Genomic DNA, 21746 nt, shown 5'->3' with positions numbered 1-21746 from the left:
GAACGGGGACCACCACGACCGGCGGCGAACACGCCCAAACGAGTCGCACAGCTGTGCAGAAACGATATCAGCCCTGACTTGGCCGCCAGCCATCGTTATGGCCACCGATCCAATCCGATCTGTTCCGTTCCGATCCGGAGTTGCAGTTGCAGTTGCAGTTGCATTAGCAGCCACGTTTTGAGGCTCAGACCGCCGCGCCGGGGCAAGTCTTAATTCAATTTGCCTATTGTCGGTCAGGAGGAGAACAAAAAATATAGACACAACTACTTATTAGTTCTCATAAAACTTTTAATTAAGTGGAAGCACAAGAGCTGATTTGGAAAATCAAGAAGGTTCGGGTGTTAACCCACTTTGCAATCAGAAGTAGGTGTGCCACTTAGCTTTAAAATAATATTCATTTCAATTAAATTAAGCATTTCAACTAAATTTGTAAATTTCTTATTTAATTCGAATTTAATGATTACAATTGGAAACTCTGTTTAAACCACGGAATGAAAGGATTTGCATTCTTAATTTTTATATTGATTTCCCTCTAAAAAAAAAGTAAACAAATAACCCGTTTAGCAATTGTCGGGCAATAAAACGTACCTTACATTAATTAGCAAAATCGAGTAATAAATATCGCCCTGCACCATGGAATTCAGTTGGAAAAAGAATAGGAACAATATATAGCGCATTATTTTATAAGCAATAAATGTTAAGCCAATGTTAAACATGCAAATCGATTAATGGCAAGCAAACATTGGCATAAATTACCACCCACGCCCAATATATAGGCTACATACATACATTGATATGTACATATGGTTAGTGGTAACATTAAAACGAGAATAATGAAAAGATCATAAAAACCTACTACTTCCCCTAACTAACTGAAGCGAATGTGAAGCCAAGCCAACCACGTGCAGATCACACTCGTATATCATCTAATCTGCAGACCCGATCTCAACACATCGCAACCAGCCCACAAAACAAAACTTTATTTATCTTTTAATATACGGGCTTTTCTTTTTTGTGCTTTTTGATTAAATTGTAACAAGTGCCAGCCCACATGGCTTTTCGTCTGTGTAAAAATTTTGAACAAATTTATTGCTAATATTTCATGTTATATGTCATGTTGCATAAATACAAAAGCCACAGAGCCTCAGAGCCACATTTGATATGGGCCCCTTGGCCACCTTAACCCCTTTGTGCCCACCATTACCCCCACCCACCTTTGGTTAATTGCGAACTTTTGCTTTTAATAGTCCAAAAAGGAGAGGGAAGTACTGATTTTCCGGAGAGCGCTGAGAACATTTTCGATTGTGAAGGAGAGCGGTCACCAATGAAGTCCACACCCATACCCGCACACATGCACATAGACGCGCACACACACAGGCGAGCAACTGGCGCTAACGGTAATCGGCTGCGCAGTCAACGTCGACGTCGACGTCGGCGTCTGCGCATGCGCAAAGCCCGACTTTTGGCTTACTAACAAAGCCGTTATGGGCAGTAGCCGCTTGGGCGGGTGCCCACACCAAAGAAAACCACAGCATACTGCACCACCACTACGGGCCGCACACCAAAGAGCCACCCAACCACCAAGGCACCGCAGCACCACTGTACGTATACGTACGTGGCCGCAGCACCACCATAAATGTGGCTCAATTGTAGCAAAGGCCGCCAGTCGCCAGTCTTTTGTCTTTAGCTCTGAGCGTGACTCGTTTCTGGTGGCTCTTATAGCCGCTTTTTTTCCTTTTTTTCTATTTCTTATTTTGCACGAGATTCCCGACGGCGACTTAGGCTGCGCAGCAGCTGCGACGCCACCACACCCTTGACTGGATTGCAAAAAAATGGAAAAAACTTACAGACAAAAAGGAAAAACGCGAGAGGAGGACTGGTTTTCAGAGCGAAGCTAAGAATACCCTACCGCGAATCTGCATATGCCGAGAAGTTATTAGGGGAAAGATAAGATTATCTGAGGACAATATGACCGAACAAAAATATGTATAGATACTTTTTTAAAGGTGATAACTTAAAACTGCCCATTTAATTTGCGGAATGAAAGCATTAATAGCTAATGACTCGTCTAGTTGCAGGAGATCTGTAATTACGTTATTTGGTCTTACAGATTTGCAGAATATCTCAACCTCGCTAGAATTCTGTCTAATAGTTTCTTTAGCCATTAGAGTATGAGAAGCCAAGATCGCCTTGGTCCACTCGCGTGGTTGGTCTTGTGTTTTCCTCAGATGCCGCTGCTTTGCTTTTGCTTTTGCTGCAAATCTGGCATTTGTTGCGGCGTCAATTTGCTTTTAGCCATTTCGCGCCGCAACCGCAGAGGCTGCACCACCCAGCACCGCCTTGAAGCACCACCACCCCCCTCCGCCCACCCCTCGATAGCTCCCTTCCCGGGCAGCTGCTCCTTTTGTAATTGTGCCTTTGCTATTTTGATCAGCCTCGGACATCGGCTGAGCCTTGTTTTTCTGCCTTTTCTTTCGCGGAGGGGTCTGTGGGCCATTCCTCAGCGGTCCGGTTCGGACTTCATTCTGTACAGTGGGTTAATGTACAGTGAGCCTTAAATAGTTCCGAAGTGTGTAAAGTGAAAATCAATTAAATCGTTTTCCTCCTTTTTCAAAATTAATTGTTAATAAGATCACTGGTGATCCTTACTTAAAATGACTGCTAAACTCAACCTACATCACAACTCAAGAAATAATCCTTGGAGGGTTCTTACTAATATCGGCAAGTGCCTGGGCTTTTCTCTCAGTGTTTCGGTTTCTGGGCTGATTCGAGTTTCGGATCCAGCCCCCAGATGGCAGCTGCAGCGGGGCGTTAATGTGGCTCGGCTATTTTATTTATTCATGGCAAAGCGTCTAAGCTAGTAAATTGTATTGCTGGACGCGAAAACCCGGGCTTGCCTTCCATCGGACATCGGACATCAGACGGTGGACAGCAGACAGTATTTGGTGTGTGTTATGCGGTGTGGTGTGTGCGGCTGTGTGTGGTGGTGTGTGGTGGTTGGTTGTGTGGTTGAGTGTGGAGTGCACAGATGCATCGAGCGGGCTGGGACAGCTTTTGCTTTTCTTTGGACCACAACAACGACGACATCAGATTGTCATTCTTGTTTTTGCTTGCTTCTTTTTTAATTGAAAGTCGCCAGGCGTAGTTGATTATACCCTCTAGAGAGTTGAGGGTAGTCTCGTTTATGTAATAGACACAAAAACCATGTTGTCGAATTTTTCAGCACTTTTTGTCAGCATCAAATTGATTCGATATGCTGTCAATTAAATATGGCTTTCAATGGAAATAACATTTTAGTTTGCTATTTTTTTTATATTTTAAATATGTCTTAAATAGTAATGCACACGTCCCAATTCCCACAAGAATAAAATCATTTTTTAATAATTTCCTGAAATCGTAAATCGTAAAACCTTTTTCCAGCCCACTAGGCTTTCACATGCTTTCTTTTAAGCCCCAATCACCATTCACCATTATAAGTAGACTTAGCTCCCCATTTAGAAATCCATAAAATCCCACCTGCCAGGGTATTCCCACTTCCAGCCATTTATGCCTCTCTTGTCTTCCCATCTGTTTTTTGCTCTATTTACCGTGGCCATTAATTGTTGCTCTAATATTTTGTGTGGAAATTGGTTTGGCTCTGTGGGGCAGCTGGCTTCAGCTGGATTCACTTTTTAATGACTGCGTGGTGTGGTGCTGCTGCTGCTGCGCTCCAGCTCCAGTTTCAGATCCCGCACCAGGTCCAGCTCCAGCTCCAGATATCCTCCGACCACCACCCCCAAAAGTCCGATGCTTGTTGTTACACAATTGCGGATATGAATGAGTAATCCGTGGGCTTTGGCCTGATATATGTCCGTTATACATATTCAGATAGGCTGACACAAAGAGTGAAGGACTGAATGGCAGGGGGGAATGGCGGGGGAAGGGAGTGATCATACAATGGCTGCACACGTGTCGTATACGTAACGCAAATTTGTTTGACGATTCTTATCGACCACGTGTTTGGCGATTGCCGCCCGAAAGTCCAGCGTTGTGTTTATCTGTTTGTTCATTTATATGTTTATTTGCGTGTTTGTTTGCTGGCTGCTGTTTGCTAGCGGGTTATGTAATTGCTCCAGCGAGCGAGCCTCTGTCGACTCATTAGGCCAACTTAATTTCGTGCAAATTTTTAACAGCTTCATGCTGAGCAGAGTGCCTCGGACTCGGGCTGAGACACAGACCATGTCAGGCCAATCACCCACGCGTCCGTCGACGGATGATTCATGGTGTCACGGTGTCAGTTGCTCCTACTCCATCCATCTCAACCAGCAGGCTGCCATTCAAAGTTCCCGCTCACCCGAAGAAAAATCTATGGTATATGTAGGCCAAAAAACGCAAACAAAAGTACAAAAGCAGTTCTATTAAGCCAAATGTTTTACAATATCAGTCGGGGGACTTGTTACATATTCAATTAAACCACGCTTTAGAATTACCATTTAAAACATACTTTTTCTTTCTCTGTATGCTCGTTTTAGAATTCGGTAGTCGTTAAGCCCTGGACCACGGACCATCAGCAGCCAAAGGCAACTCAGCCCCAAGTCGAGCGATCTTTCGGCTTCAGTTTTCAGCTCTGTAGGTGATCGTAAAACCGCTCCACACAGATCTTGCACGCCCATAAAAAGCGACTACAAAAGATCGGTTGGCGTTTCAAACTGCCGACGGCATTTTAAATACCCATGTGGTGCCAAGTAATATCTTTTGGCTATGCGTGTTTTTCTTCGCCTTGGGCTGCGTTGGTTTTTAGGGCTTTGCTAATAGCAATTGTAACTGAGATGGCTAAGTAGCCGCAGGCCAGAATAGCCGAAAAAAGTGGGTGACTCCATAAATCGAAAGTAAGTGACATAACCGAAATGATTGAAAGGAGGAGAAAAGCGGAGTGGGAGTTGGAGATTGTTAATTGACTTGATCTGCAGGTGATTTCCAGGTAAAGCGAGGGAGGTGGGCTCCGAAAGCTAATCACGGGTAATTTTAACATGAGTAGTGAGATGTAAAATAAATAAATAAATACATTATTTGAATAATTACTTTTTATGTATATACTATATACTATACATACTTAATAAGAAGGTCGTTCATACATGGTTCGTATAAAGCTATACAAAAGTCCTATCCCACATAAACTATTTTTTTTAATAGCATTTCAATAAAAATAGCCAGCCATCCACACTAAAGATCGAACGACTAAGATATGAACTAAAACAAGGTATAAATTCTCTGCTACAGCCAGCTCCACCGTATTGAAATATAAAGTGATTAAATAATTAGCAAGAATTTGCCAATTGCGCGAGAATTATTGCACATATATTAAATGCACAGGCGCACCGAAGACGGCCGATGAGAAGTCAGGAAGGCGGCAAGTGCTATATACATAGATATATATACATGGTTATGTGTATATAGACAACATTAGATCAGACGATGTCGCGCTACAGATAAAACAGCAACAGCGAGGTGGTTCAATAAAAACCAGTGCACTTAACAAAAATCGCACAAAAAATAAAAGTGGCGAGCAAAAAATATCGCCCAACAAAACGAAAAGTGACAATTTAATTGCGTCAAACGCAGCGTTCGATTGGCGGCGATAGCCAGAGAGGGAAAGAGAGGGGAGCAGATCGCCGACAGAGAGGGATGCATCTGTATCTATATAGACATGGATGGATATAGATGTGGCTATATCAGCGGTGTCTGGCGACACTTTGCTCAAGACCCCGGCGATCGCGAGCTCGTTTAATTGAGAGGAGCTCATAAAAAGCGCTTATGACTTGTTTATAAGCAGGCGATCAAATCGGATCGAATTGAAATCAGTTGCTCTATTCAATTCGAACTGAGTTGGGAGCATTTTTTGGCCGGTATTGGGGGAGATGTCGTCTGGCCACCGCAGATTGCTTGTAAGTTATAATGAGATGCCAGTTACTTTTCGATACACGTAACCTTCCGAAGTCTGACATGCCGAGCGATATAAACCTACTTGCTGAAAGGCATTCCTAGGCCGCCAGCGAATCGGGCTGATATATACATATAATGCATTCGATGTGTGCTACCTCACATTTTGACTGCAGGTATTTTCGAGCCAGCTTTATGACTACGAGTATTTGATTGACTCACTCACTTATTTTGGACTCTATCGCTTTTGCAGTTTGCTGATTTCGGAACATAGTACATTAAATTATTTCCAAACAATGCTTTTTATGTTTAAGCAAAAAATGTAAATGACAGAGACAAGAATTCCTCTCCTCCAGAGGTAGGATATAGCTTATTATTTCTTAAGATCCCATTAAAATGAGACTTACTGTTAATTGTAAGTCATTAGCCTCTTTTATGCTCTTTTAAACTTTCAAAAATGTTGGTCTTATTATTGCTAATGTTTCAATACTCAAGCTATGTATGTTTAACACCCACTAGTCTGTCTTATACGCTTAGAAAAACCATTCATCTGATTGATTTACATTTAAAAAAATTATATATTTGGAGAAACGAACTTATGTAAGTCTTTTGCGCATAATAGTATAAGCAATTAGGTAATTGGAAAACCAACAGTGCGCACTCTTTATCTTCAATTGAGTATCTATGAGATTTTCAGGGTATTTGATAGGCTTTACAAGTCGGTGATTCTGAGCCTCTCCTTCCATTTCCCACCGGATCAAGAAGGGTGTAAGAATCGCTTGCACGTTTTCATCAGATGCCTTTGCACACTGGCCGCGATTTACCTGTGTCCGCTGGTGGAGTGGAGTTCACTCGGTTTTGGTGTGCTTTTATTGATTTATTTGCCGGGGCGACACAAGTTGGCATCATTAAGTGCCTGCACACACCGTTCTCTATTAGCCGACAAATTCTTGGCCTTCCCTGTCTCTTGGACTCTCGGCTGGCAGATAATTCTTGTTCACAATCTAAATGGCCGTCTTGACACACCTTAGAATTTGTGTGTTACAATTTGAAGTTGTCGACAATGGCGGCAGTGGCTTGTTGGCCCGAAGCTGGCCAACTGCATCGGCGGATTGTGAAAGTAACCTATGGATACCAGTGCCGGAGGGTGGGGTTGTTGGCATCCCAGTGCCCATTGAGCAGTGTTCAGCTGCCAACTAGAAACTGGCTACAATCAACTGGCGCATGTGCCACACGGCGTATGCTTAATTACGAACAAGGGAAAACAAAGAGTCGGGCAAAGTTAAGATTTTGAGCCTGCCCAGGCTCTGTGAAGATTAGTCGCAGTGGGTCGCACATTTCGTTTCGCAATCGATTGCAACATGCAACATGGCAACAGCAACACCAACAACAGCAACAACAGCAACAACAGCAACAACAGCAACAACAGTAACAACATCAACGCGAAACGAATGTGGCTAGCTCTGCTGCTCTAAATCAACGATATATAAAACTAGTTTAGGTGGGTCCAATGGATATTCTTTTACTGCTATTTTGTTGCAACTGTTGCGCCGACTTCAGCTGAAGCTTGCCTCAGTTTTTTGCTGATTTTCCAGCGTTTTTTGCAGCACATTTTTTTTGGTGCATTCTAATGGCCGCCCAATATGACTAAGCACACTCATCGCGCACTCCTGCGTCCAACGTGTATGCAAATCAAAACCAGTTTAAGCCGCGGCAACAACAACATCAACAACAGCCAGCTAACTTTATATATAGCAAAAATATGGGTCGAGATCTGCAAAATGCAGCTGATCGAATTTTTGCATTAGGCGCAGCAGCAGCAGCAGCAGCAACAACTGCCATCCGGCCAGCTTAGAGCAACTGAATCGCAAGTCTGAGGCTGCTGCCTGATTATCTCTCAAGGAAGGCATGCCAGACTTTGGAGGAGGGGAGTTCCGGGGGGTTTCCGCGGCAGGAGGGGCTGCACATAGCCTGCAAACTGCAACTGCAACTGCAGCCGGCACCGGGTGAATATCGAATGCTATCTATATCTTACGAAGCAGGGCCATATAGCCAACATTTCGCTATTAGCCGCCAACAGAAATACTAAACACTCTTACACACGAAAAAAAGGGGATCAAAATCATATTGGAAATCATATTCAAATATTGCTTTGCTGAAGTAAATCTATCAAGTGGCTCCGTGAAAGACAATTTAAGTATTTCGTGCTTGCGTTTTAATAGTTATCTTCGCTTAATATTTACACCAAAGCTATGGTGTTTATCTCAAAGGAAGTTCTTAAGAAGTACATCCTACTGTTTTCTCAGTGCATTCGCAGACGTATCTATATCTGAGTCTGGTCCAGGCAAACGCAAAGAAACGTAACGTATAATCTAGGAGGCAGCACAGCAAAAAATTCCGGCGGCGGCTGTGCAAAATCAAGAGTGTGTCTAAGCCATGGTAAGGCATCGGGCTACCAGAGCCACCAGGCACATTGCCTTGCCAGTGGACCGGGCAGCTGCTCCGACTTCTGATGAAATGCATTGTGAGCCACCTCCGCCACCACAGCACCACCACCGCACCACCACCGCACCACCAGCGCCGTTGCAGATGCACGTAAGTGGCGTTACTTTCGGGGCGGCAGCCTTAGCGGTCCAATATTCCACCAAGTGGAGAACTAAAGCATAAGACCACTGAAGGAAACCTAATTCGATCATCACCCAAGTCTATCAGGACTGGACGTTGAAAAAGACAGGATCATAATAAAAATTACTTCTCATTACCCACATATATCATAGACGAAAGAAAAAAGAATTCATTAAATAAATAAATTGCTTATAAGGAGTGTCAAGTGGCAGTCAAATAACGAAATCAGCTTAAGTAATAATCCAGCTTTTAAATAGACTTCCAATGCCTTTATGTTCAACAATCAATTTCCAATACCATCTACAAAAAGTACAAATGAATGGCCAATTATGGGTTTATTTTTTTCCTGTGCAAATAGTGCCAGTCAAACTAAAACTAAAAACTAAAAAATGCGATGCGATGCACGCCGGACCCACAGGCCACTCAACCACAACTGCAAAAAAAATCTACATTTGTCCAAAATATCACAAAATGCCAGCTCGGGGGTTGAAGGGGGAGGGGATGGATGGAGTGGAGTGGGGCTGTGCGGGGATGAGGTTGCAACCAGGAGAGGCTGCAACTGCGATGCTGTGTGTTGCATAAAAGCAACGCTCCAAATTGCCAACTGAGCGATCCAGTTTAAATTGCAATTGCTCCTTAATGGGCTCTAAAACGTGCCAGTGTCGGTGTGACTGTCTCTATGTGTGTGTGGGCTGTGACTGCATCTGTATGCATTGCATTGCATCGCTGGTTTTTTTTTCGTCGTCTTTACAGCTCGGTAATCCGAACCGAAATGGCTGTCGTGTGGCATGCGACGCGTATGCGCAACGAATCAACTCGGACAACGCGCATACGCACAGTGGCACCGACGGCAATGGTGCAGGAGAACCAATCTGCATAGAAAGGGAAATGAGAATATAATCACAAGTTGTTATAAGGTTATAATGCTTTTTGCATCATATCAGCAATTTGACAACTTCTGGTACACAATATATCCAGTTTTGAGAGAACTTGAATGAAGTTAAGAATAAACTTTTAAGATAAACAGTTTATGTCCTAACAGCACTCATAGAATTAATCTTTGTTGCAACGTGAAACCAACGGATCTTAGGAGCAAGTAAGACTATTTTCAGGATACCTGAAGTATATTAAAAATATCCCGTTGGCTTGTAAACATTTCCCATTTTTGTAGTTCTCCTGCTTAATTAAATTAAGAATAGTATAGAAATTTATACATTTAAATATAATACAATGTTCTGCTGTATTTTATTCTTATTTTATATATATGATGCTATTTTTTAATGTTGTTAATCGTTTGGATGTAATTTAGGTCTTACATCAAATCTGCTCCAATCAACTCCCCCCTTTCGTTACCCATCCAAACGATGTAGAATTCCTGAGAGCAATCGGAACATTGCCTTTCCCAGATCAAATGGAAGTGAAAATTCCGAGTGCATGTACCACGCCCCCGCCATTACGCCGCCCCCGCATTTTCCGCAGATGTGGCAGCCCTCGGCTAACTGTACACACATTTGTCGCATCGCTGCGGCGGCAACAACGAGTTAGAGCATAACAACATATTTTACAATTACGAAACAATTCGGCCCACAACTAAATACAGAAACCTCAGGCACCCGCAGCTCTTCAGCTCTTCAGCCAGGCAGACTGAACAATGGACGAAATAGAAAAACTGTGAAAAATAGAAAAATCTGAAAACCGAAATCCGAAATCGCAAACCTGAAGCAAAGCTCAACAAGATCAGCAGACGAATAGGCGTAGACGCCAGACCAAGAACCATGTCTCCAAAATGCGGCCTACTGGGGCGGCATGCCGACAGCACTCACACATTCGCAAACTCGATTGTGGCCAGAACGAAACCAGATCAAAAGCCCATGGCAATAATTATGAAAACACTCCGAGTCGCGACGTCGTCATCGTCATCGATGTAATTTTCCTGTTCGTGCCTTAATAATCTGCGCAAACGGCGGCCGCATATTGAAATTCCCCACAGTAATAATAACAATAATCGCGCGGCAGCAACATCTATTAAAATATCGATGGAGTGACTGACTGACTGACTGACTGACTGACTGACTCTGTGACTCCCTGACTGACTTTGCCGGCTGTGGCTCTTTTTCCATTTTCTTGGTTTTAAGCTGGCTGGTGAAGCGATCAAAAGTCGCTAAAAGCAAACGCACACTGACGGCGTTATTATTGATTTAAACATCAAGATAAATTACACCGGCTTCCCCAAACCGAACCACCCGCGCTTGAAAATATCCCTCAAGTGGAAATCTTTAGGAACCCTAGCTGAAGATCAGGCTGTAACTGAAGATCACTCACTGGAAAAAACAAGAAACTAAAAAGTACATCTCATAAAAAAACATAAACTCTAAAACAAATACTTAATAACTTCTGTTATTTATTAGTTTGCTGAAACTTAATTTAAAAATAAAAATTACAAAAAAAGTTAACTTACAATTTTTCGAATATATATGTATCTTTTTTGTAATGAATAAAATATTGTCTCAGAATCCCCGCTTTGGTTTTTCTTAGTGCATTTTTGAGGTACCATATTGGATCGCTTTTTGGCCACTAACGAAGTTTCCTTTTGCCCGCGCTTTTGTTGTTGCTGTTTTGCTATTGTTGTAATTGTGGGTAATTGTTGTTGCCGTTGTAGTGACGGCTGTTGTTGCTGTTGCTGTTGCTGTATTGGGCGCTACAAATTTTCAAACCCACTAGGCACATTTGAACTGGCGCACGATCGCAAAAAACGGAAAAAAAACCGAAAAAAGAGAAAAATCCAATGAACGAAGCAGCAATTGTAACATCAACATGAGATGTGCCCTGGCTCCAAAAAGGAGCAACGTGCCCGAAGATGCAAAGAGAGAGAGATGGCCACAGTCGAGTAGAAAGAGATGGGCTAGGAGGCATAGGGAGTTAGCTTGTGCCCGGTCTTTTGCTACTTTGACTTGTCGCTCGTTCCAAAACGTCGAATGCGTCTAATTTCTTGGCTTGCTTTTGGCTCTTTTTGTGCCAATGTTTTTCGGGTTTATTTCTGTCTTTTGGCCAGGCGAGCGGAACAGGGCAGGGGAGGGGAGGGGAGGAGCTCTCGGTGGATGTCGTGTCTCGATCTCCGAAAGTCTGGCTCCAAAGCCTTGCGATCCATTCGCCAACGTCTGCTCGGCGGCTGCCGCGTTTGTCGTTTAAATCGTACCACCACAGGCGACATAAAAATAATGAAGTGTGCGGGTGTGGTCGACTCGCTTTTGGCCAGGTCTGGTCTTCAGTCTTCAGTCTGCAGTCTACAGTCTACAGTCTTCGGTCTCCGGACTGCGGTCTGTGGAATTGGCCGGGTCCTCAGCCTGAGCATGGATCTGGGCCCGATTCGGGGACTGACTGGCCGATCGGGGCGACTGTCGACTGTCGAACGCTGCGACGTTTGCAGATTGCCGAGTCGTGTTTGGCCCAGCGGTGCGGTGTCGGCGGCCCATAACCAAATCAACATTTTGGGGGAGTAAAGGTTTCTTGGCGGGCTCCCTTTTTGGGAGGATTTTACAGGGCGAAATGGCAGCGTTAGTAAGTTGAATTAAAGCTGAAGAGGAGTAATTTGAATATGGTTTACAAGCGGTGGGGCATTGTTAAGATAAAAAGTTGGTTAAAAGGCATTAAGTGGGATGATTACTGTTGAAAGTAGTTAAGATTGTACTCTAGAAAACAATGAGGAAGAAACAAAATGAAAGACTTCATTTTACGATTTTCCTTAACATCACTGTGAAACATCTATCTAATTTTTTATCGAAGATTTTAATTGTGCAACTCCATAACATACATCAATTAAAACGTAAGCTAAAAATCCCATTATGGTATTAAATATTCATATATAAAACGTACCATTTCGTACTCTCACCCAATTAGTTCAGCTGCAAATGTTTGTTGGGTAACTCGCTGAACACACGCCCAACCAACTGCAAAAATATAACGGCATCCAAGGTTGTGCTACGCTTAAAATGTAATTGTTCGACGTAAAGAGCCAGAGCAACAGCATCAGCATCAGCCAACAGCAAAACAACAAAACAACGCAACAACAAAAACACAAAACAACAAAACAACAAAACCAGAAACAACAGCAATGCGATCAAGTTTGCCGCCGTCGCCTTTTGCCGTCTAATCAAATACCAGGCTAAGACCCAGCGAAAAACACCAGCGCCCGAGACTCTGAGCTACCCACCTATGGATTGAGCCTCGCATACGATGCGATACGATACGAAATGGTATAATATGTAGCTATATCCCATAACCGGCAGATGCACTGCATATGCAGTGAAAATAACACCCATCACATATGTAACTCATCTAATAGGTTTAGGTGTAAGGTTCTACATAAGCGTAATCTTAATTTTATCAAAGAATTCTTAATGGAAACACATTTGGTTTACACAATAAAGGTTTATCTAAAATTTTTAAGCTTTCTAAAATTAGTGATATTACCAAATATATTTTCAATATATTTTTAGAAACCCATTCCATCACTATCGATTACAGACTCTTGGCAGATTACGATTTCGCTCCGTGTCGATCCATGGCATGCCTGCATGGGCAGAGACACCAACACATGGTCGGATGCGAAATTCAAATCCCAGCTCAACGTCATCGAAGCGCCGCACTCTGGAGGACTCCGCGCTGCATCGCAGCGGGTCTCTCGGGGCTGGGGCGAAATTTTCACTTGAATATTCGACACACTTTGAGCCCGGGCACACACAGCTGGAAGTCGGCAAAGGTTTGCAGGATTTCCAGACTCAGATTCAGATTCGGATTCGGATTCGGATTCAGGGAGGGGCGCCACGGCGCGCTGGCTGTCTCAGCGATTCTTGGGGCTATGCATCATCATCATCATCGGCCGGGGCTGGCGTCGAAGCTGGAGCTGCAACATGGCAACATGTTGCAATCTGCCAGCTCTGCATGCATAAAATATTATGCAACATTATGCCACAGACACAGGCCAGACGACACTCTTGGTTTTATTTCAACTTTTTTGGGTTGTGACCACCCCTCTCCCAAAATGTTGCGGCTTATTAGTGCCGGGATGTTGACAGCGTTTAGATCTAATTGAATCGCCCGGATCGCCGATTTCTGGGACGTCCATAGAACATTTGGCTTAGCCCGCTCCCATTTGGCCCATAACCCATAAATCTAACACACCGCCACGAGAGATTTATAGAGTTCAGATTGCGAAATGCGCAGAAGCACAGCACAGCACAGCAGAGCTCAGCTCAGCTCAGCTCAGTTCAGCGCAGAGCTCGGAAAATCTTGAAAAATTAAAATGACTGGTGCCGGGGCACGATCAAGACCGAGCTGCCGTCTTGATAGCAGACAATGGCAACTCCGGAGGAGATGGAAAGCCCAAAAGCGAAACCTCAGCGGTAGTCAGCATTGGGGCGTCTGCAGTTCAACGTTCAAGTGGCACAGTACGCCCTAGAAAAATGAATTAATTCGATTGTTTTTCGCCGCAACTCGGGCTCCTCTACTTTATCTGCCAGTGCCGAGCGGAAAAATCTGAAAATGGAAAATAAAAAAATAAAAATCAGATGCAGAGGCTGAAGCAGAGGCAGAGGCAGGGGCAGGGAGCGCGCCCCGAAAAATACTGATGATACAATCGCGTTTTTGACTTTGAAAAGTCAGCTTCGAGTCAGCCCGGCTATTGTTCAATGGCCCAACTGCAGCAGCAGCAACATCAGCAACAGCAACAGCAGCGGCCGACACTGATTGTTATGGTTTATGAGATGAAAATGCACTCGAAACAATATTCTGGGGCCAATGCAATTTGCGATTTTTAATCAACTCCTCTCGTCAGCACTTAGCAGCAGAAGAAAACATCGTATTTGGCCCCTGATTGCAGCTTCCACTTCGAGAATCGTGGCTCCCTCATCTGGCTTTTGATCTTCTCCCCGTCCCCGAGATCGTTCCCCTGGCTCCTGGCCTGTATCCACTCGACCATCATCTGCAGACCAGTCTCCGTGCCCTCCAGTTCGCCGCCCACTTTGCGGCCACAGTGCGTATGCGCGATGTAGCCACACACCTTCAGCTCTGCGGCTTTGTGGGCCACAACTGAAATCAGGGCTTCATCGGAATCTTCGGGCACACTCATTTCATACGCTACAAGATAGATCTGAGGCTCAGGTCGGGGCACCAGTTCCAGCGACATATTTGAGATTTGAAATTAAAGTTGATGAGTTTTTACGGTTTTTGAAAATAAATGAGCCAGATTTCTCAAGTTACTCTGCTGATTGAATATTCAATTTTGAGTGATGTATATCACTGATAGGATACATCCAAAAGTAAACATTACAATAAATAAATCGGTTCCTTTTATGCTTTAAAATGCTATACAACAAATTATTTCAAATTAACAATAAAAACTCATTAAAAAAAAATGTATTTGAATAAAAAAGTAAATTATTATATAATAATCATGCTTTGCGTAAGTCATCAGTTTTAATCAATTTAATTTAAAAACAAACCCAAAACGCCAGGACAGCCAAAATTATAACACTAATTTATTTGCATATATTGCAGCAACAGTAAAAAAGAAATGACATGTAAGGTTTCCGATGATTGGATGTTCAGTGAGGATATTCAGCTGAGGACCGAGTTTAAGTTGTATAATATAATGCCGGGGAACCAATTCCAGGGTCGAATTCTTCATTATTGCCACAAAAAGCACATAACCGGATATATAATATTCACCCACGGCGGTCGTCAGGCATTTGGAGTGATGGATGGCAAGCGGAAAGATTTAAACCGGATAAAGCACTGCCTCCTGAGTTTCTTCATTCCAGAACCCTTTTCCCAACGAATCAGTTTCTCAGCCTACGAGATATGCTTCAATCCGAGCAAAGAGGACTTCAATATTAAGTATACCATGCCTAAGGACGCCAAATTCCTGGGAGATCTTTACGAGGACTGTTTTCTGAGGTCCAAGGATGAAAAAAAGGAACCACAAGAGGAAAGCGCGGAATCTAGAGCCTTGCTCGCTGAATATGCTGACTTCTATAACTCAGAATATTTCGGCCATTGTCTTTCGACAGTGGACACCGAAAGCTATGGCTAAGCAAGCACAGTGCCCGATTCTGTTTTGTCGCAGTGATTTCTCGCAGTGTAGATGCAACTCGTGCTATCCATTGTTCAACACTATTTGCGGCACTCAATCTCTTAATTAAATATGCGACTAACTGGCAGCTCGGAGGCACTCGAAGAGTGGCCCAGACATAGCCGTTTAGTGTCGAAATTGTGCAAGTTTTGATTTTCCTTTTGTTGTTATGGAAGTCAGTGTTTTTTTTTTTTTCGTTTGGTTTTCTTGTTCGCTGGTAATCACAGGCCCAGCGAACAGACGGCAGAAATTAAATCAGCCAAGGTTATCGCATTAATAAGACCCCTGGTTCAGATTTTACAGTTTTCTGAGCCAGTCAATTATTAAATTTGCAATTTCCGTAGCTGAACTTTTGGGGTCAGTAGACTGATTTAAATCAAAACCGTAATTGAGCATTGCCCGCGAGCAAGAACAAATCGCACCAAAAACCAAATACCAACCTCTGGGCAGGAAAATTGACAAATGCTTGATCGCTACCTCTTGGATTTCTTGTTTCACGTGCATATGTACATATTTCTCTTGGAGCGGATGTGGGGAGGCTGCGAATCCGATTCAGAAAATTTACAGAAAAAAATCGAAAACTCCCAGCTAAGTGGCTTTCCATGACATTTTACTGACACTCTTGCCGTTGAACTGGAAGACCTGTTTTCGTTTTCCCTCTTAGCGCAACTTAGCACATTTGACGAAGATGTCTATGCCAGCAAATGACGTGTCATCAATGGAGCCCGCACTCCCACATAAAGATGCACAGCGTCCTCAACTCGATCTCGGATCTCGGATCTCGTATCTCGAACCCCAGCCACAAATCCACGGCACTTGAAGCTTGAAGAGATCTGTTGGTGCTGTTGTATTAATAAGCCTGACATTTGAGCAGAGCATCCACTCGAAGCCATCGAGTTTCGGTTTTGCGTGTAGGCGTCTGAAAATAATAATTAAAAAATCGTTTCTAATGCGGAAATCTCGCGTTTTTGGTGGGGGGTGAGCTTAATGCCGAAGATGTTAGACAAATATATCAGATTTCGTTTTCTTTTTTTCTCGCGCTCTTCGCTTTGGTTAATCTTTAGCGGACGGTTGAGGGGGATCGGCAAATGGTGACATGGATAAAGATGGATCGTTGGGAAAGCAATTGAACAGTGGTTCGTAAGAGGAGATTTGTGGAATCGTATGGAACCACGAGATATAATAGGTGTAAATACAAAATTCAGCTTCCAAAATGATTTACAATTTTTAGACTCCTGAGAAAAATGTTCTAATACGTCCAACAATCAACGTATTAAAACTTGAAAATAAATGGGTTCTGAAAATAATCTTTAAATTTCACAAATTGCATGGCAATTATAAGCCCATAAAATATTTATTGGTTAACGAATAGTGGTTTGTAGAAGGTGTTGCTTTATAATATATCTCTAGAATCGAACACTTAATGCCAGTTAATCGTTAACAATTAAACAAGTCACTACGACGAGAGATGGACAAATCGACAGCGGATATTAAGGCCAATAGGTTGGTCATTGGGCTGGGCTGTGGCCAAAAGCATTAGGCCAAGTGTCCCGGCCCGCCCAAGAATTCAAAGGCCTGGCCCCCAAATAATTAAATATGTAAGAGGCAAGCGACCAAGTTAATAACAGCTGCTACCACAGAAGCCTTTTGCCGGCCAAACGCTGAAAATTTAATAATCGCCTGCGAGTATAAGGCGGCCAGATGCATTCGGAGGCTCAGAAACACACAGATACAGATACAGATACAGACACAGATGCAGGCCCATGCCCAGGTCGAGATACAATATACTCGAACAATATAGTACAATAGTATGTACTGGTGCAATATACTCGAAGGCAGGCTCTGCGAGAAGGTCAGACCTCGCACGTTTCATGGCTCATAGCGCTCCTATCGTATAATTAGAAACGAACGACGACAACACGACGACAAACAACGACCGCAGTTCGCCTCTGTATCCGTATCTATGGCTGCGAATGTATCTGTATCTGGGAAACAGGGGAAGGTCTCTGGATACGCAACGAGCGATTCTCAAATGAGCCAATTGTAGAGTGCCCGACGACGACAGTGTGTGTATGCCCACTGTTTTTGTGTACATAAAGAGTGCCACAGTTCTGCAGAAACAGATAGCTCGTGTTGAACAAAAAGAATAGATTAATATGTGCTAGGAGTGGGTTCGCAACAGAAAAGTTGATCTATTTATGGAATTAAAAAAAAAATAAATAGCAAGTAATGACGTAAAATAGTTCATGGTGTCTGGCGGAAAACTTTGGATTTTAGTTTCTGGTTTCAATTTACATTTCGTGTTTAGGTTTCGTCCTAAAAATTTCTGATACGTAGAGGGTGTCGAAGGCAAATGAACTACATGAAAATTTCATGAATTTTAAAAAAATTTAAATATTTAAGGCTTTTAATTTATGGAATAAAAGCGCTAATGCATTGTCTAAAAAACATTTGTGTCCTAAACAAACAAAAGCTGATTTGGAGATTCTCTTTAAGTTTCCATTAATGTTAAAAGTGTTGGGTGCCGTAAAGATAGCCATGTTCGTTACGGCTTGTCTCTTTGCCGCCATTCCACATTCCACATTGGGTGGCAGATAGCCACCCAACTGAATCTTTTCTGCTGGGGCACACACTTCGCTTTTAAAACCCACTGGAGCACAGTGGAACCGACAACGATGGTGGCCACCAGCGCATGTAGTGCCGACCGAAATGCACGGAAAAATAATGCTATCAATTTCATTTGCCACTTGTGGGGTAGTGTGTTTAAAATCGCTTTTATATACATACTTAAATTCGTCGCAGCCGCGTGTAAAAAACTTTTCTTTAGATTGTTTCTTGAAAGTATTATGAAATGCCTTACATTTTTCTTTCATTAAATATTGAAACATATATTAATTTTAATAGCGCTCTAACTATTACGATACGTCCTTAAATCTAATTCAATGTGATTATTGGCAATGAATTTAAAACAAAGATATCCTTTAAAAGCTTACAACTCTTTCTTTTGTACGACATTAAGAGCACCATTATTTTCAATAACGATTCAATCATTAATTGACATTTTTTTATTTCATTATAAAAGTGATGAAAATAGCAATACATTTGCCCATGTGTACAAGTCCGATGTGCCATGCGATGGTCGTCGGCCGGTCGACCGGCCATGCAAAGTCTCTCGGAAACGGTGGATGGGATCGGATCGGATCGGTTTGGATCGGACGGGGGGCAGTACGTGATGTGGCTAGTGCGGGTATAGCGTGTATGGTATGGTATATGGGGGATCGGATCGGGGCACTACGAGCGCTCTGATACGTCGACAGCATGGCCGGGGAGCGCTTCGTTATATGCTCACTTTCGATGTGTTTCATTTTTTCTTTCGTTTTCATTCGCTGTGCGATTTGAAAACGTTTAAACAAAAACTCGCCGGCGGCGGCAGCAAAAGCAACAACAACACCAGCGGTCCAAAGGCGGGCGGGTCTTCCACACACACAGATACACCGCACACTCGCATACACCGCCACACCTGCAACAACAAAACGAAAAATAAATGTTTACGATCGCTCCATGTTGTTGTTTTCCTCCAGTGGCGGGCCAATTATGTGCAGCAGCTGGCGTTGAAGGGTTAAGGGGCGAAAAGGGGACAGTGGTGGGGGAGTTGAGGTGTTAAAGCTCTCCTAAACACTCTTAAAAATTGTTGCTTTTGGTTGGACCATATAGCAGCTATAGTTTCGCGTTTGTTATTTTACCTATATTATTTATTTTTCCGTTTTTGTCGCAGCTCGCATAAATTTATCAAACTGTTTATTCGGCTTAACTGTTGTTGTCTCGTTTAGTTAAAAGGTATAAGCCATAAACTAAACGTTTATTCAGCCATTTAACAGCGGCACATTGCATGTGTATTTGCGTACGGATAATTATTTTATATGAACATTTTAATTATGCCCGATCTCCATGGCATCGTGCCTGACTTATGGGTATCGACAGGCCTTATGCTAATTTCCTCTATGTATATGACTTCCAGTCGGAGCTATGCGGTGTTTATAACTATGTTGGTATTTATGTACCTGGCCAGGTGAAGTTAATCAGGAAATTCTTCACTCCATAGAACATGATTTGTGTTGACAAGGTTCCGAACATGGCGATCATCGATGGGGCATAGAGCTCCGTTGGGATAAAAACGAAGTAATTAAATACTACATAACTCAAGGGGTGATCAGATTGAGGTATTTATTCAAGGTGTGTTGCACTTATTTTCACATACAACATACATAGCTTAAATTCAATCGTGCAAATAACATGAAATACTTCCCAAGAATCAGTCTGAGCTGAGTGTCCATTAATGAATATGATATCTTACTAACATGCTCCCCCAATCTATTTATTCTTCAATCAAACACTTAATCAAGCCGAAAATCATTCGCATTCCACTACCCAATTGCAATCACTCCACAAAGGATGCCCCAATCATCCAACTGAATTCCATCGCTGACCCACATTCCTCCGCCCCGCTAATTAATAAAAGATAATCTTCAATTGAACTCATTTGCGGCACACCGGCCATCATAACAATCCTTTGAGCCACACAGGCCCAAAATACAACCCAGCCGACTTCATATTATCAAACCATCAATCAAGCGAAGACAACAAGGCGCTTCCTTGCGCGGAAAAGCAAAATGAGAGAAGGAAAATGCTGTGCGGGCATCGTGCGGCAGCGGGAGCGGGAGCGGGTGGAAAAAGAAAAGGCCATTAAGGAAAAATAGAAAAATAGTTGTGAACTCATTGACTCAAATAAATAACCAACGACCATGGCACGCGGCCGATGCTGAAAACGATGAAGAGAGTGGGTATCTCGGCCTTCGCAGCTTCCTCTTGGCGGGATGAAGATGATGGCAGATCATCAGCTAGAATAACAAGAGGAGAACAGCTACAATAACAGCTCAAGACGCTGCGGAGCCTGGAGATTTGCAAATATCTGAGCCATAAAGCTGCCAAGTGTTGGCCTGGCCGATCATCAGCATGATGGCAGTAGAGAAATGGACAGTGCGGACTGCGGACTGCGGACTGTGGACAAACGACCTGATGTGCATGGGGTGCGCTGTACCTGTAACGGTAAAATTTCTACAAGGGAATGTGCTTTCATTTTGAAGTGTTGTATGTCCATGCTCTTGGACTTGGACTTGCGCCAAAAAATCAAAGCAGCCAAGCTACTGTTAGACAGCCACAACGGCAGCAGCAACATCAGCAACATCAGCAACTTGCAACAGCAACTGCAACTAGCAACGGCAGCTGGCAGTTAGGCAGTTAGTCACTTCACAAAGTCATTTTTGATTTGATCGATTTCGTGCAACAGCAACAGCAGCCAGGCACCGCAGCAACATCAAGAGTTGCAGTTGCTGCTGCAGTTGCAGTTGCAATTGCTGCTGCCGTTGCAGCTGTGTGAAGTGGCCAAGAAGAAGGCACATGACATGGTCTTGAACATGGACATGGACATTGAAAATGCCCGATTCCAGTCTCGTGCCAAGTAGGACACACAAGTTAAGACTAGAGACCCTTCTCTGACCGTATGTTAATCTGCGATCAGTGAAAGAACCCGTTGAACTTTCCCATTCCCCTAAAGAGTGTGCACACAGAGAAATGTTGGGATGTTTCTTGACAAGGAAAAGAATATCAGACCACAAAGGCTTTAACTGATTTCGTATTTCAACACATTTGGAACTAACAATCTTGTTTGAAATTATATCCACTCAGTCTTGTCAAAATCTTTTGATACTTGGTACATTTTTGTCAAGAATATATTATCATAATTTATAATAACTTACAACTGGTTCAAAATTGATGAAAATTATAAAAGATTTAAATTGTAAAAAGTATAATCGCAAGGCGCATCTCAATGAGTTTACGAAATATGTTTTTTGATATACCGAAGTAAAAAGTAAGTAAAAATGAATTTAAGAGTTATATTCCCGTTTATCTGTAAACTATAATTCGTCTCATTCAGCCCAGAAGTAATCTAATTTTCTTTCGGTGCAAATCTCCATTCCCAAGTTACTAGACTGTTGTCCGCTTGTGGCCCGCT

The 21746-nt window shown here is 43.0% G+C and overlaps 2 protein-coding genes and 1 long non-coding RNA gene across 5 annotated transcripts; 2 read left to right on the top strand and 1 right to left on the bottom strand.

Moving 5' to 3' along the window:
* The first annotated feature begins 5807 nt into the window (after positions 1–5807).
* On the top strand, positions 5808–10997 carry LOC120444850. The gene is made up of 2 exons (XR_005615714.2): positions 5808–5924; positions 9854–10997. It is a non-coding gene; the product is annotated as an uncharacterized LOC120444850 (long non-coding RNA).
* A 3326-nt stretch (positions 10998–14323) lies between these two features.
* LOC120444849 lies at positions 14324–14845 on the bottom strand. The gene has a single exon (XM_039624810.1). The coding sequence runs from the start codon at positions 14726–14728 to the stop codon at positions 14381–14383; it is 348 nt and encodes a 115-aa protein (XP_039480744.1). The 5' UTR covers positions 14729–14845; the 3' UTR covers positions 14324–14380.
* Positions 14846–15036: 191 nt separating this feature from the next.
* LOC120444847 lies at positions 15037–15819 on the top strand. 3 transcript variants are annotated; one of them, XM_039624809.1, is made up of 2 exons: positions 15037–15122; positions 15215–15819. In XM_039624809.1, the coding sequence occupies exon 2, from the start codon at positions 15299–15301 to the stop codon at positions 15632–15634; it is 336 nt and encodes a 111-aa protein (XP_039480743.1). In that variant the 5' UTR covers positions 15037–15122; positions 15215–15298; the 3' UTR covers positions 15635–15819. The 3 variants fall into 3 exon arrangements, with proteins under 3 accessions (XP_039480743.1, XP_039480742.1, XP_039480741.1); XM_039624808.1 differs by having other exon boundaries at positions 15038–15305; positions 15363–15819; XM_039624807.1 differs by having other exon boundaries at positions 15038–15819.
* Positions 15820–21746: the final 5927 nt, after the last annotated feature.

The sequence above is a fragment of the Drosophila santomea genome, chromosome 2R, assembly GCF_016746245.2.
Source record: "Drosophila santomea strain STO CAGO 1482 chromosome 2R, Prin_Dsan_1.1, whole genome shotgun sequence".
Lineage (NCBI taxonomy): Eukaryota > Metazoa > Arthropoda > Insecta > Diptera > Drosophilidae > Drosophila > Drosophila santomea.
Note: the sequence above shows the minus strand (reverse complement) of the source record. Positions and strands in the feature narration are given on the sequence as shown.